The sequence below is a fragment of the Tursiops truncatus genome, chromosome 7 (assembly GCF_011762595.2).
Source record: "Tursiops truncatus isolate mTurTru1 chromosome 7, mTurTru1.mat.Y, whole genome shotgun sequence".
NCBI classification, from domain to species: Eukaryota; Metazoa; Chordata; class Mammalia; order Artiodactyla; family Delphinidae; genus Tursiops; species Tursiops truncatus.
Genome location: NC_047040.1, coordinates 80434405 through 80449526, shown reverse-complemented (window position 1 = coordinate 80449526; position 15122 = coordinate 80434405). Strand labels below are relative to the sequence as shown.

The window sequence follows — 15122 nt, the reverse complement described above, 5'->3', positions numbered from 1 at the left end:
GTCATTTTCACCACAAGCTGGTCAACTGAATCAAGGGAAGAAGATGTAGACCCCACCTCTTAATGGTGACACGTCAATGAATTTGCAGACATGTTTTAAAACCACCACATGTTATGAGCACTCCCCAAACTGTGAGAAGGGTAGGGTACTGCGGTCAAAATGATATATTTCAGTAGACTTAGTTTTGTGACATCATGCTTTTAGTTTATACTTTGGGGGGCTGGATTAACTTTTTCAAGTCATTAAGGCACAAAGTGTAGTCTATATATATTGAAAATTAAATAAGATTTGTCATGATCTTTCAGGCTTTAGGATTCCATTTTGTTCTTGTATTAAGGCATTTCCAATTTTAATGTGAGTAGCACTGAAAGGCATTTAGATTGGGAGTAGTTCTCTACTTCACAATTGCTTATATATTGACTTACTATCGAGGCATTGTCATTTAGTACTGGGTACCGTAGTCAATGTAACTTCCAGAAGCGCTTCACTGCCTTCCAGTGACCAGTTTAAGGAGTTGGGAGTAATCTCTTTTTTATGGATTCTATATGAAATAGCCATTACAATGTAGATTTGTAAAACTTGACCTGTGTTATGGTTCTATCACTTTGCCTCTCTGACTAGAGTTAGAAATCCTCCTTTATACTATGTAGTACCATGGAGTAAAAATCAGAATGCAACACTTTTCAACTTTCTCCCAAGTGGAGGAAGTCTAATAGATCTTGAACTATTTTTTTTTCTTTCTGTTTCAGAGTGTAGCAAGTAATCTATTGGAATAAAACCAGCAGTTGAGTTAACTCATGCAAAGGTAATTTAGAGCACAAATTAAATCTGTCAGAGTGGTATTAGATTTGCAAAAGCTCATAAATAACAAATGAAAGGTCACAAAGCTGTGAAAATGAGAGTGTACTTCATAAGAGAGCTGTAGTCAGGGACGAGTCCTCAGCGCATATTCAAATAGCAGTGCACAAGATGGAAGCACAACATCTTTTCTAAATGTCTAGAACATTCCAAAGACACAGTGGACTCCAGGGAAAAACATCAAAGTCCTAGAAAAGACCCTTCAAATCACTGAGCATGTCCAACATGGTATTTGTGGGGTTTAGGGATTAAAGTTCCATCAACTACTGAGAATCTGTGTAGAAAAAACACATCCCCATCAGCAGAGCCCATATTTCAGTAGCAGTTAGACTAATTGTGAATGCATGTCACTCATCTTTCACTTTTCAGTTCCTAGAAAATACTAATATAGTGAGTGGTGCTTCATGATTTACTGCAGGAATGTAAGCAGTTGGGTGATATTAATAAATAGTCCGGCCCATCCTGTTTTCTCATGGAAAAGAGCAGTGGGAAAATAGCTCTGGCTACTATAAAGTAGACAAGTTCTTTTACTGTGCATTTTATGCAGATCTTTTTTTGTGTGTTGTGTTGTGTTGGGCTTGACTTGTATAAGGCAATTATTTATACAAGCAATGTGTGGGCTTCATCAAAATTAAAAACTTTTGTGTATCAAAATACATCATCAAGAAAGTGAAAAGTCAACACAGGGAAAGGGAGAAAACGGTTGCAAATCATACATCTGAAAAGAGTCCAGAGTCCAGCATATAGAAAGAACTCTTACAACTCAACAATAAAAATATAATTCAATTTAAGAAATGAACAGGGGCTTCCCTGGTGGCGCAGTGGTTGAGAGTCTGCCTGCCGATGCAGGGGACACAGGTTCATGTCCCGGTCCGGGAAGATCCCACGTGCCGTGGAGCGGCTGGGCCCGTGAGCCACGGCCACTGAGCCTGCGCGTCCAGAGCCTGTGCTCCGCAATGGGAGAGGCCACAACAGTGAGAGGCCCACACACCGCAAAAAAAAAAAAAACACAAAAAAAATACACAGTGCACTTCACATTCACTAGGATGGTGCTATAATAAAAATTGTTTTTTAATGAAAGTAAGTGTTGATAAGGATGTGGAGAAATTTTGCTGATGGGAACGTAAAATGGTACAGTGGAAAATCGTTTGGCAGTTCTGCAAAAAGTTAAATATAGTTACTATAAGACCCAGCAATTCCACTGTTAGGTATATACCCAAGAAAAATGAAAACATATGTCCACACAAAAAATGTACATGAATGTTAAAAGCAGCATTATTCACAATAGCCAAAAAGTGGAAACCACCCAGATGTCTATCAGCTGATGAGTGGTATATCCATACAGTGAAACATTATTCAACCATAAAGAAGAATGATGTACGAATTCACATTACAGCATGGATGAACCTTGAAAACATTATACTAAGTGAAAGAAGCCAGACGTGAAAGACTATATGTTGTATGATTCCTTTTACACAAAATGTTCCCGATAGGCAAATCCCTAGCAACAGAAAGTAGCTTAGTGGTTGCCAGGAGTGGGAAGAGGAGGGAATTGGGGCTGACTGCTAATGGGTGCAAAATTTCTTTTTGGGTGATGGAAATGTTCTAGACTAGGTGATGGTTGCACAATATTATGGACATACAAAAAGTCCTCACTGAATTGTATTATTTTTAGATGATGAATGTTATGTTATGTGAATTTTATCTCAATAAAAAATTTTAAAATAAAAATAACAGATCCTTAAAGAAAAAAAAAGTGTGCTTACTAGGATTAATAGCACATGCACTAGAGATAAACCTCAAGTGTTATCTCAGATTCCTGTGACTGGTACCTTCTTTCTCTTTCTTGGTCAGCGGTCCATCCACACGGGGTTGACCTTCCACTCTGGCTGCTGAAATACAGGTGAGTGGGTTCTTCGTGGAGTGGACCTTGATCAATGGGAGACAAGAGACAGGAAGACATAAATTCTCCCTCCCTTCTCGCTCCGTGGGCCGCACTGAGTGCAGCTGTTCCTTGGAATCCTCTATCTCTCTGTGGCTTGATGTGAAGTGGTGAGCTGCATAGTAACCTAGGATCACATTGCTTTATATTTCCTAGCTTCATTTTACCTCTGTCTGTCTGTCTGTCTTCCCCTCCTTCTCTCTCTCCCTCTCCCTTTCCTTCTTTCTCTTTTTCCTTTACCCTCGTTGTCCTGGGCTTGCTCTTCCCGTATAAAGTCTTAGCACCTTTAGTCCTTGCACAGATTCTGCTGTAAGAGCACCTGGCCTATGGCACTTGGTGAAGGGTGTGGCAAAAGAGGGAAGGGGGGAACATTCTATCAAATATGGACTCTGTTATTTTAGAAGAGACATGGGCATTTTTAAGGCTATATTCATTGGCTTTGGGTGAAAAGCTGACTTCTGTTTGTGCATAAAAAGTGAAATTACTCTGTCAAATCACTTTGTGAAAAGAACGATTTTTTCCAAAAACTGTTTTCCTCTTTATAAAAGTAATACATGCTCATCAAAAATTTTTGAGCATGCAAATTAAGCAAAAAGAAAAACATCAAAATTACCTGAAATCCCACATCATTTTGGTCTTTGTCCTTTCAGTCCTTTTTCTAATCATAAACAAGCCTAGAAATACATAAATTTTTTTGCTAAAGAAGGAACAATTTCATGAGTAAAATGTGTTGGTATGACAAAGTGTCAACTACTTTAAGAATTTGAAAACTCTGCATTAAACACATAAAATTCATGGTTAAAAAGTAGTTGAACCCTCCAAGTTTGAAAACTTTCTCTAAACGAATCCGGCCTAGAGAACCAAGCTTGCCAAGTAGAGGTGAATCTCTTTTAATGAATGAAATGGTTGTTTTAACTTCATCCATGATACTTCACTGTGTGTAGGACCTGTGAGCACGCTTGGAGATGTGGGCCTTGGCAGGGGTACAAGGTGTGCTCATGACCTGTGCTCCTTCCACATCTTTTACACAAGTAAAATCTAACTAAGGCAGCTATGGTAGAGATCATGGGGGTGGAACACAGGCCTTGTAAATACAGGGAGGGTGTAGAAGACCAGCACCCACGTGTTTGCTTCCTTGACAGGGATGGCAAGAAATCCCTGGGTCTGTGTGAGCCTCAGCATATTAAAATGCTGGTGGCATTTAGGCCTCTCCCCACTGGCTTTGTCCCTGCCTGGCTGGCCATGGGACCAAAGGCGGGGTAGAGGAGACATATGGATTGTGATTTGTCATACTTAGTAGTTCTGGGCATTGTCATATTTTTCTGATTTAAGGAAAGTGTGCTTGTGTTGAACCAAAGTTAATTGTACCATGTTTACTTTCACTTAGAAAACTATACTGACTGATTTTGAACAAAACAATAGTAGTAGAAATATTGGGAAATACTGTTAATACGTGGCATTTACTGTGTGACAGACACTGTTCTTAGTGTTTTACATGTTAATTTATTTAATTCTCATAGCACATTTTTTTAAAGCTGTATTTTTTTCATTGAAGTATAGTTGATATACAATGTTGTCTTAATTTCTGCTATACAACAAAGTGATTCATATATATATATATATAAAACATTCATTTTTAAAAGATTCTTTTCCATTATGGTTTATCATAGGCTATTGAATATAGTTCTCTGTGCTATACAGTAGGACCTTGTTGTTTATCCATTCTATATATAATAGCTTACATGTGCTAACCTCAACTTCCCACTCCATCCCTCCCCCAACCCCCTGTCCTTTGGCAAACACAAGTCTGTTCTCTGTGTCCAACTCATAGTACATTTTAAGGTAGGTAGTATTATCCTCATTTCGCAGATGAGGAAACTGGGGAACAGAATGGTTAAGTAACTGGCTTAAGGTTGCACAGCAAGAAAGTATTGGAGTAAGGTTTCAAATCCAGGCATCTAGCTCCTCCCCTCTGTATGTCACTCACACATAGTCAACACAAGCTGTAAAATGAAGGCTCTTGGATGGGTAGCCATGCCACAGGGGTTGCAGTAAGGTTCATTTCAGATGACACTAAGTAATACATAATGCTTATGCAAAGACTGTGCAGAGGGAGACTTTTAAATTAATAACTGGAAGGAATACTGTGGTTGAGAAATGCTTTAATGGAAACGAGACACTTGCAATGTTTGGTATGTGTTGACATTAAGTTTCACATTAAAAAGAACTTAGGTTGGCAACTAGTTGATATTTAATGTTAAATTATTCAAAATAAAACCAGAAACCCTTCCTCACCATTCCTCTCGAACTGAGCCCAGATTGTGAGGACACAGGTGTTGGTGCAATTCATTCAGGGGTCCAGGGGCCTCTGTGCAAATCTGTCCCTCAGGTACAGCTTCACCCGACCTGATGGAGGTACACAGAAGAACTATTGCGTTCGCTTAAGATTAGATAATGTTTGTGCCTGTCACTCATAGAGGGAAAGAGATCCTTGATATTTGTTTTCTCATCACATTATTTAACCAAGTGCCTAGCACAGTGCCTGGCAGTCACATTTATGAAGTGAACGAGCAGCTCCTTCCCTTTCTGATTGCAAACCTGCTTGGGGGAACCAAATTGCAAACAGAAGAGGGCGTAGTGAGCATGAAATTGGCAAGCTGGCATCATCAAGCTGTTACAGGGTGATAAGAGTTCTCTATTTTCTAACAATTTGTCTAGTTGAAAAAAGTAAAGAACACACCAATCCATCTGGAGTTAATTTGAGTGTATCGTGCATTGTTTGGTGTCAGTTAATCTTTCCACAATTTTTAATAAAGTTATCTTACTATTATTTAATATTTTCCTGTTCTGTAATTTAAAAAAAATAGCTTTTATCATGAAATAGCTCTATGTCTGAGCTCCTTGGAGTGTTTCATTTTCTGAATTCATTTTTATACTTTCTATCATCCTGTTTTGAATAATATTACTCTGTACTGTGCTCTGATATCTGATTAGTCTGATATTGATTTTCTCTATTGATTTTGATTTCTAATATATTTACTCTTGGTCTGTTTGTTTTGACAGCAAAATTTTAGGATTATCTTATGCTGTTTTTAAAATGTCATTGAATATTTGTATTAAAATTTTGTAAACAAAATGTCCAAATTATGTTTTTTTAACCAGTTTAAAATAAAGTGAATATCTAACTTGATCCCTTGCATGGGTGCTAGAATGATGGTATTCGGAAAATAGAACATGAGGAACAGACTCTATAGAAAAGCAATAAAATGGCAAGCGAACAACGCAAATAAATTAAGATATATATCTACATTCTAAGTAAGCTGGATAATTCAACCCTAGTAAAATTTTATTGCTCTCGGTTTTAATTGAAAAGGGAAGAGTCCAAATAAAGGATAGAATGATGATTGCTTAGTGTTACAGTGACACCTTGATCTCATTTCTTCAGGTTTTGTTCATATACCTTGACTCAGTCTTTGGAAGAACATAGTATCACCATTAAATGTGGCCTCAGTGGCCAGACTGCCTGGGTTAAAATCAACTCCTCTATGTATTTGCTGGACTTCAGTTTACTCACAATGGGATGATAACAGTGCCTACCTCATAGGGTTATGAGGAGAATTACCTGATAGATATAGATATAGATATAGATATAGATATAGATATAGATATATAAAGAACTTCACCAGTACACAGCCAATAATGTTAGTTATGTTGAGGAGATTTTGAGCTATAAAGACACATCTTGGTTCACGAGAGGCCAATTTACCTACATATCCTTTTTTTTTCTTTTTTTTTTCCAAATCGGAAAGTCGAGCCTGTACAGCCTGACCCAGTAAGGCTGCACTCTCATGCCTGGCGTTCGCTGGTATCAAGGAAATGCTTCTGAGCTTCTGCACCTGACTTATTTATTGTTGCATTCTGGCAGCCAACCCCTTTCCTCCTGGCAAAAATAGCTGGGTTTCATTAAAATTCAATCTTTCCTGATACCATCTCTGCTGGATGTTAGAGGGCACTGCTAGCAGTGGAGCTTCAGCAACCTAATTAAGAATGGATTTGGGGTGAAATTTTCTAAGTACTCTAAAATTACAGTCTGTAAAGTTTCTCTCCATGTCTACCCACTTCCTCGTGCCCTGGGCTCCCTGTTTCTCGCCAGCTCATCCCGCCATCACAGGAGCTGGGCCGAGTCTCCGTGGCTTTCCCGAGTTGGACACTGACATGACTCTGGCTTCGTATTTCAGGTGCAAGTCCTCTTCCGCCGTCCCGAGTCCCCGCTCCCGGGCCCCCTGGATGAGTGACGCCTTGGTCTGCCATGGAAGCTGGCCCTGCCCTGGCCTGGCTCCTGCTTCTGAGTCTGCTGGCTGATTGTCTGAAAGCTGCTCAGTCCCGAGACTTCACCGTCAAAGACATAATCTACCTCCACCCTTCAAGTAAGACTCCGTTCTCTTCACTGCAGAAATGTCACTTGACTCCCAATAAGATTTGAAAGTTGAAAAATGGCCGGCAGGAGGCAGCCTTCCGCTCAGGCGAAACCTGGTGATTTAATTGCGGGGGGGCGCGCATGCGACAGAAACATCGTTGTGTTTTACCCTCCCCTTTTTACAGGGTGTTTGTATTTGAAGGTAAATTATTAGGCTTGTTTTCTCTGTTCCCTGTACCCTCGGTCGCTCTGATTCTAAACACCCTTTCCTCTGACTCTGCCAGCCCTCGGTCAGTTATCAAAGTCAACCGCCAAGTCCCAGGAGGAAGGTGTTTGTAAAAGATCAGGCCTTTATAAGCAAGATAATAGCTGGCCTTCCTGTCTGTGCATCTAATTCTCAGTTTCAGCATAATTGCCTCCCGCCACTTCCTGTTCCCTATCCCTTTCAGTTTCCTGTGTTTAAGAATTATCTTGGGAGTGTATAATGATGTGTGTCCCAGGTTCCTTCTCTGGAGTGTCTGACTGCATCTATCTGGGTGGTTCCCATGGATTTTTGCTTTCAGCAAGAAATTCAGGTGCTTCCGCTGTTGCCGATATTCTAAGGATCACACTTCGGGAAACACAGCAGCTTTCCTTCTCTACTGGTCACCATCTCTGTATTTATCTCATCTCTTTTACTTTTGCTTGACTCTCTGCTGGAATGCCCCTGAGCTGGGTATGTAGTGCGAGGGCTGACCTTTAGCATTCGCCCCGAGGTGCATTACTCTTTTGAAATGTTGTTCGCCAAACATTTTTGAGCCTCTACTGTGTGTCAAGCATTGTGATCGGCGTGAAAAATGTAAAGGCAAATCAACCATAGTCCTTGCTTTTGAGGATCTTGCAATCTACAAGGTGGAGGCAGCCACCTGGACTCCTTCAATGCCACATGGTTAGAATATGTAACGTCTCCGTGTTCTGGTTGAATGAGAGGTGGTCCAAGGAGTGCACAGGGGCTTGGAGTCCACCTGACCTCGGGTTAGGACCTCCCTCAGCTGCTTCATAGCCTTCTGACTTGAAATAAGTTCCCTAACTTTGTGAAGATTAAATAAAAGAACGCATACAAAGCACTTAGCACTGTGAGCCATAGGAAATGCTCAATAAATGTTAGGGGAATCTTTAAAGTGTTGATTTCTACATTTCCAACTTGGTTAAAATGATACATACCCTATAGCATTGTTTTGTGGACTAGAAATAATATCTGTAAAATGCTAGCACATACATAACAGGCAATCAGATGCCTGTTACTTATGATGTTGTGCTAGTTGGCTCAGACAGTAAACTGAGGATGCTGAAGGTACATCACTAATTTTTTAAATCCAGATATACTTTTTTTTTAAACATCTTTATTGGGGTATAATTGCTTTACAATGGTGTGTTAGTTTCTGCTTTATAACAAAGTGAATCAGTTATACATATACATATGTTCCCGTATCTCTTCCCTCTTGCGTCTCCCTCCCCCCCACCCTCCCAGATATACTTTTAACCGGCAGCCAATAGTTTCTTTAGACTTATTGCTGTTGTACGCTCTCACCAGTACAGGCTGGTGCCTACTGGTTAGTTGTATGGAAAGCTTATCTAGCTGCTTGTTTTTGCAGGGCAGTTTATTTTAGTAACATTCATGAAAAGAAGGTGCTTTGATAGTTTCTCTGTTTCCTAAGATTGCATTTTGTTCTTTTCTCCAAACAACCATGCTTTTTTATTACAGTTGGTGAACAAAAACCTAGGTTTCAGTCTCTCGGGTTTGATTGCCAGGACTTTCAGCTTCTGCGGAATTCTTTGTCCGCTTCAGTGACAGACTCAGAAGTCACTGGGCCTCAAAACAGACCCACGCCTGGCCTTCTCTGAGGCTGTGATTGTACACGCAGGGTGGAAAGGAAAATTAAGGGGGGTGGATTTAAGTGACCAAGAACAAAACAAACACACTCTGCTTGTGCCTCAGGGGTATGGTGGGTCAGTGCTGGCGGGCGTTGAGTGGACCTCTATTTGGAAAGTCCATTTCAGAATGGGATCTTTGAAGGATGAGCTCTGCCAGGCTGGAGGGGCAATCACCTGTGCTCTTTAGAAATTGATGGAAAAGTTCCATTCCTGTGACCTATGTTGATTAAATGGAGCCATGGCCTGGTTAAAGAGAGCTCACTGTAAACAAAGAATTGATGGAGTATTCTGATGTGATTTTGGAATATAGAGAAGGGTAGAAGCAGCTGTTCCTAAACTATGTTGTATGTAGATGGTTCACCAGCAAGTCTGGGCTGAGTTCTCTTTCAGAGTCTCCATAACTGGTCACAAGGAATATAAGTTCTTGCAGGATTCAAGTTCCTGTCCATGGTTCCTACTTGGCCATAACTTTGTTTATTCTGACCGCTTTAAAGCAGAGTTAACTTCACATTTCTCTGCACTATTTCAGAAGTTTTTGGTGCTGTTTGCTTGTTTTTACACTTTGATTTTTTAAACGGTCATGGTTGTCTGCCCTTAAGCAGCACCCAGTAGACTGTGTTTAGATGAAGCGATCTCTCCACAAATAAGCAGGTTTCTGTAGAACATAGACCACAAAAAATATATGAAGGAAGCATGGGATTATTTTGATTTTGAATTATTAATATAATTGCCTCACTTTGTAGATGGAGACACAAACAGCTTTCCTGGGGTCGGCGAGTGAGCCAGATTCCATTAATATTAGATACTGCTCAGAACCTGCCCAAGGAGAAACACGGTGACGCTGGAGATGTGAGAAGATACAGAAGTTTTCCACACCAGACAAACATAAACTCATTTCTCCTGGGCCCCGAACGGCCCTCAGAGATAGCAAGTGGGATGAGATTGGAACCCGGGTTGGGAAAGTTCAGCCTCCCATGACTAATCTCCTTTGCTCTCTGGTTCCCTAACCTTTGAAGTTTCTAAGCCTTTAAAAGAAATAAACTTTATGGCTTTCAAACTTGAGGCACTATCCTCAGTAACATTCTTTTCTATCATGTGTATGGGTTTTTTTTTCTTTTTCATGTGAAAAATGATGAATTTCTTCCTAGCCCATGATTAAAATACCAAAGCCTAATAAAAACCTTTGAAGCAGGAGTTTGTATTAAGAGACATGAAGCTACTTATTTGGCTGTTAGACCTCGTACAAGATAGCAGAATTTAACATCCTAAGTGACTTCAACATGTTCTTGGCCTCCTTTTCATTCCTTGTAATAGAAATCTTTCCTGGGAAGTTCAGTTTTCCTCTGGTTGCATATTCTGAGTCTTTCCTTAATTATGTGGACCAAAGAGCCTATCTCTCTACAGGGGGCTTGTTTAAGCCAGCGAAGTTTTCCCATAATTCTACACTACATTAAGTCTTAGGGAGTGAGGGGACTTTCTAGAAAGGTACCAGGAAATGCACTTCTATCAGAAATATGTTCATGGTATTAAAATTATACTGACAATATGTTGTTGCCTAGTGGACTGAGAAGATCAATTTATTAGATTTCTAGAAATTTTGTATTTGCATCCAGTTTCCAAAAACAGTGGAAATTAATTTGGTAAGAATGAAAAAGAAGAAAGTTTGGATGCATTACACATCAGCGTACAGTTCAAAACAAGATTCTCTTCTCACCACGGTTTTGGTAACTGAAGGCCTTTGTCCTGGCAAAAGTTCCAAGGGATGGAAACAAAGACGAAATCTTTTCCGATGCCTTACAAATGAATTATGGTCGGTTGAACCATGGCTGACCAGGGGAGTTAATGGACAGATTATATTACAGGAAGTAACTGGGCACTTTGGCTTTTCTTTTTTTCTTTACAATAACCTTCTCTTGAGGGACCAAGGACTTATGCCCTGAAATACTTATGCCCTGAAATACTAAGCTTATTAACTCTGTGATCAGGAGCCAAATTAGATTCATTCGCAGCTGGGGCCACAACGATTTGAAACCCTACTTGCTCTGTAATGCTTTGAAGTAACAGAGAAGAAAACTGCACATCTCTTAGAAACCTCTTTCCGTCCTTTTGAAAAAAACCTTCTTTATCAGATTCAGTATCAGTTAGCAAGTTACTGGAGATAGTTGTTCATCTGAAGACCTTGTTTATTAGCTAAATATTTCCAGAGGGGGGAATTGGACCATTTCTTGGTATTGTGCTGTAATTATCGACTGAAAGCTGAGTCTGTTTTCAGAGATTTGTCACTGAAAAGGGTTTGATTATTCACTGATCAGTACTACCTGCCAAGGTGTAAATACAAGTTCCTATGAGCAAATATTAGACTGTCATTGTTGAGAATGCAACAGATATGAAGTTGTGGACTTAAAAATAAAACTCACTGGAAAGGAGATCATTTGGTTAATTGGCAATGATACATGCTGATAAACACATTCAGAGATAAATGATTTTTAACAGAGCTTCATTTTGCTACCATAGTGTTTTAGCTCATATTCCTGTTTTAATTTTGACAACACTTTGAGTTAATTTCAGAGTCCAGGCCTACTTGTATAAGAAATGGCAGTATTTAATTTAATATGTCACTAGTCTTGCAAAAGATAATTTTGAAGAGTCTATTAATCCAAATTTGGGAACACTACAACTTATTAGTGCTAGGCTTTCAATACGTTTATTCTTGGAACAGCTGGATCGTCAGTCTTCATTCAAAGTTCTTAATTTATCTCTTTGATGGGAAAGTTTCCAGGAATAGCTAATCCAACATTCCAGCTAAAAGTTTTACTGGCTGCAGTGACAGACAGATAAAATTGGATACTCTAGTGAATTAATCACACAAGCTGAAGTATTATGGTTGGCTTGCAGTCATAAACCTTAGTGAATACGATCGTTTTTTGAGAAATGCTGTTCTTTGACAAATTATATACATCTTTTCTTCAAAATCCCTGCTTTAATAATTCTACTTCAAATCTTACAAACTATTTTAAAGTTCTGTCTTTTACACTTATTTATATATTAAATAATTTAAAGTGGACAGTGAAACTGTTTTTAATTCATCCAATCAGGATAATTTCCTAAAATATTTTGTATGGTTTTTAATAATGGTATTTATAAAAATAATCTAATTAAAATCTCCATAAGAGTATTGAATGCCTTTGGAACATGAGAACCTATTTATTTATTTATTTATTTATTTATTTTGGTTGGGTGCAGCATACGGGATCTTAGTTCCCCAACCAGGGATCATACCTGTGCCGCCTGCATTGGAAGCGTGGCGTCTTAACCACTGAACCACCAGAGAAGTCCGAGAACCTATTTATTTTAAATTCTTCAGGCATGTACTTACCTAAACTAGAATCTTTAACTCGAGTATAACCCACCTATCTAGGCAGTGAAGACATAAAAATTTTCTATGTGTAGTTTTACAAAATAGTTGATTTCTGTTTATTATAATTACATGATAGAGCATGTTTAACCAGAGCAAGTTTTCCTCATTGGGAATGCAGTCATTGGATGGCTATGCCTAGGCTGCTTTCCATCCCTCATTTTTAAGAGGATCCTTGCTCTCAGCATCATTCTGTTTATGAACTTGAGTAACCAGCCACTTGGAGGAACATAGAACTCTCAAATGGGCCCATTAAAAGTTTCAGTTACCTGTATTTTTTAGACAGTTTATGACTTTTGATCATGTTAGGTTATTGGGTATTGTCAGGGTCAGCTCTGTGAAATATTACAAGCAAATGCGAGGATGGGCAGTTATTCTAAGCAAGGTGAAAATCAAAGTTATATCTGGCCCATAATTCTGGCCTTAAGCTGCTGCCCCCTCCTTCATTTATTTTTGATAACATACTTCATTGGTTCCATGTGGGCAAAGTAATTTACCCTGAGATGATTATTTCCGCCAGTGGGACATGCAGGCTCAGCCATCTGCGAGGGAGAACAGTTGGCTCCTGCAGATGAAGTGTTTGCATGTTTGCAGCTTTCAAAGAGGCCAGGTAGTTTTACAGATTAACACACACACAAACACACACACACACACACACACACACACACACACACACACACACAAGTTCTGTCTGTGAAAGGCGAAACTCTAAGCAACAAAGTAAGCAAATGATTAAAACTAAGCACCAAGTGAAAGTACATCAGGGAAAAGGACAGAGATGGCCTGGCCAGATGTTCCTTTTGGATCCTGGTCCTTAATTACCAAGGAGACCCTGGTATGTTGGGCACTCTCCAGAACCTGACTCCCGTGGATGTATCCCGCCTGAACACAAATGCAAGGCAAAGAATGCAAGTACCTGGAGGGCAATCCCTTCAGAAGGCAGGAAGAGGCAGCTCAGGAGTGGGGAATGGAGGGGAAAGATAGGAGCAGCTTCCTGGAACATCCCCATGTGCCCTCAGCACTCTGCCCCGAGACATTGGCCGTGGGCCCCCGGGGTCCCTTAGGAGGTTCACCTCTGCACAGGCAGCATGTATCTTAGCAATGAAGACTCTTAGCTGGTATTTGCTATCCCCTGAGACTCTTAACCATATCAGGTCCAACCAGATAAAATTATACGATTGAACCAAAGAAATTTTATAGGTAAGAAATGATCAAGCATCAAGAAATTTTTAATGATTGAACCTAATATTTATATTTATTTACACGATGATATGTCTACAGAAGTTGACACATAAAAGTAAATCATAGGAAATCCAGAGTGCCTTTTTTTAATTGACATTTTTATTGAGATTATTGTAGATTCATCCGCAGTTGTAAGAAGTAATATACAGAGATTCCATATGTACTTTACCCAGTTTCCCCCAATGGTAACATTTTTTAAAACTGTGGAATAATATCACAACCAGGTTATTGACGCTGATACATTAGTCTACCGGTCTTATTCAGACTTCCCCCGTTTTACTTGTGTTCATTTGTGTGTGATTCTGTGTGTGTGTGTATGTGTGTGTATTTAGTTCTACATAATTTTATCCCCCCGTTTTACTTGTGTTCATTTGTGTGTGATTCTGTGTGTGTGTGTGTGTGTGTGTGTGTGTGTATTTAGTTCTACATAATTTTATCACATGTAGGTTTGTGTATCCATCACCAAATCTAGACACTAAACGGTTTCAATAGCACAAGGATTCCTCCTGTTGGCCTCACACCCATGTCCCTCTGACTCTCCCCCCACTACCTGGCAACTGCAACCCCTGGCAACCCCTAATACTTCCTCCATTTAAAAAATTTTCTCATTTAAAAAATGTCACACAAATGGAATCATACAGTATACAACCTTTTGGGATTGACTTCTTTCACTCAGGACAACTTCCTGGAAATTCATCCAGGTTGTTAAATGTATTAATAATTCATTTTTATTGCTGACTAGTGTTCCATGGTATGGATGTACCATGGTTTGTTTAACCTTCACCCATTGAAGGACATCTGGGTTGTTTCCAGTTTGGGGATGTTACAGATACAGTTACTATAAACATTTGTGTACAGATTTTTGTGTGAATGTAGGTTTTCATTTCTCAGACTCAGCTGCAGAGTCATATGACAGTTGCATGTTTAGTTTTTTAAGAAATTGCCAGGCTATTTTGAGAATCCTTTTTAAAAAATAAAAGCGTCTCACTTCACCATGCAGGATTCTGTGCTCAGTCTAAAAACTTAATCTTCTCTCTTGATTTTTTTTTTTGTAGCCACACCATATCCTGGTGGATTTAAGTGTTTCACCTGTGAAAAGGCAGCGGACAATTATGAGTGCAACCGATGGGCTCCAGACATCTACTGCCCTCGAGGTAAACTCTCAGTAGACACACTGGGCTGCCCAGAGCTGTCCACGAGTGAATGGCCTGTTGACTATGATGCCTGTATAGAGAGAGGCATGCTTGCAATCTCAACCACTTCTCTTGCCTAAGGCTATTAGTAGATCTTTTATGCCACATCAGTACCTTATCATCAAACATTGTCAGAGACAT

The 15122-nt window shown here is 39.6% G+C and overlaps 1 protein-coding gene across 4 annotated transcripts in view; it reads left to right on the top strand.

Annotated features, from left to right (window-relative positions):
* Positions 1–15122, top strand: part of LYPD6 (LY6/PLAUR domain containing 6) — a 110873-nt gene that overhangs the window by 76375 nt on the left and 19376 nt on the right. For 3 of the 4 annotated variants that reach the window (XM_019923289.3, XM_004316382.4, XM_073807721.1), the window contains 2 exons: positions 7039–7227; positions 14844–14942. In XM_019923289.3, the coding sequence (XP_019778848.1) occupies positions 7110–7227; positions 14844–14942 (217 nt within the window). In that variant the 5' untranslated portion in view covers positions 7039–7109. Of the gene's footprint in view, positions 1–2712; positions 2762–7038; positions 7228–14843; positions 14943–15122 lie in introns of all 4 variants that reach the window. The other variant, XM_073807720.1, reaches the window with a different exon arrangement.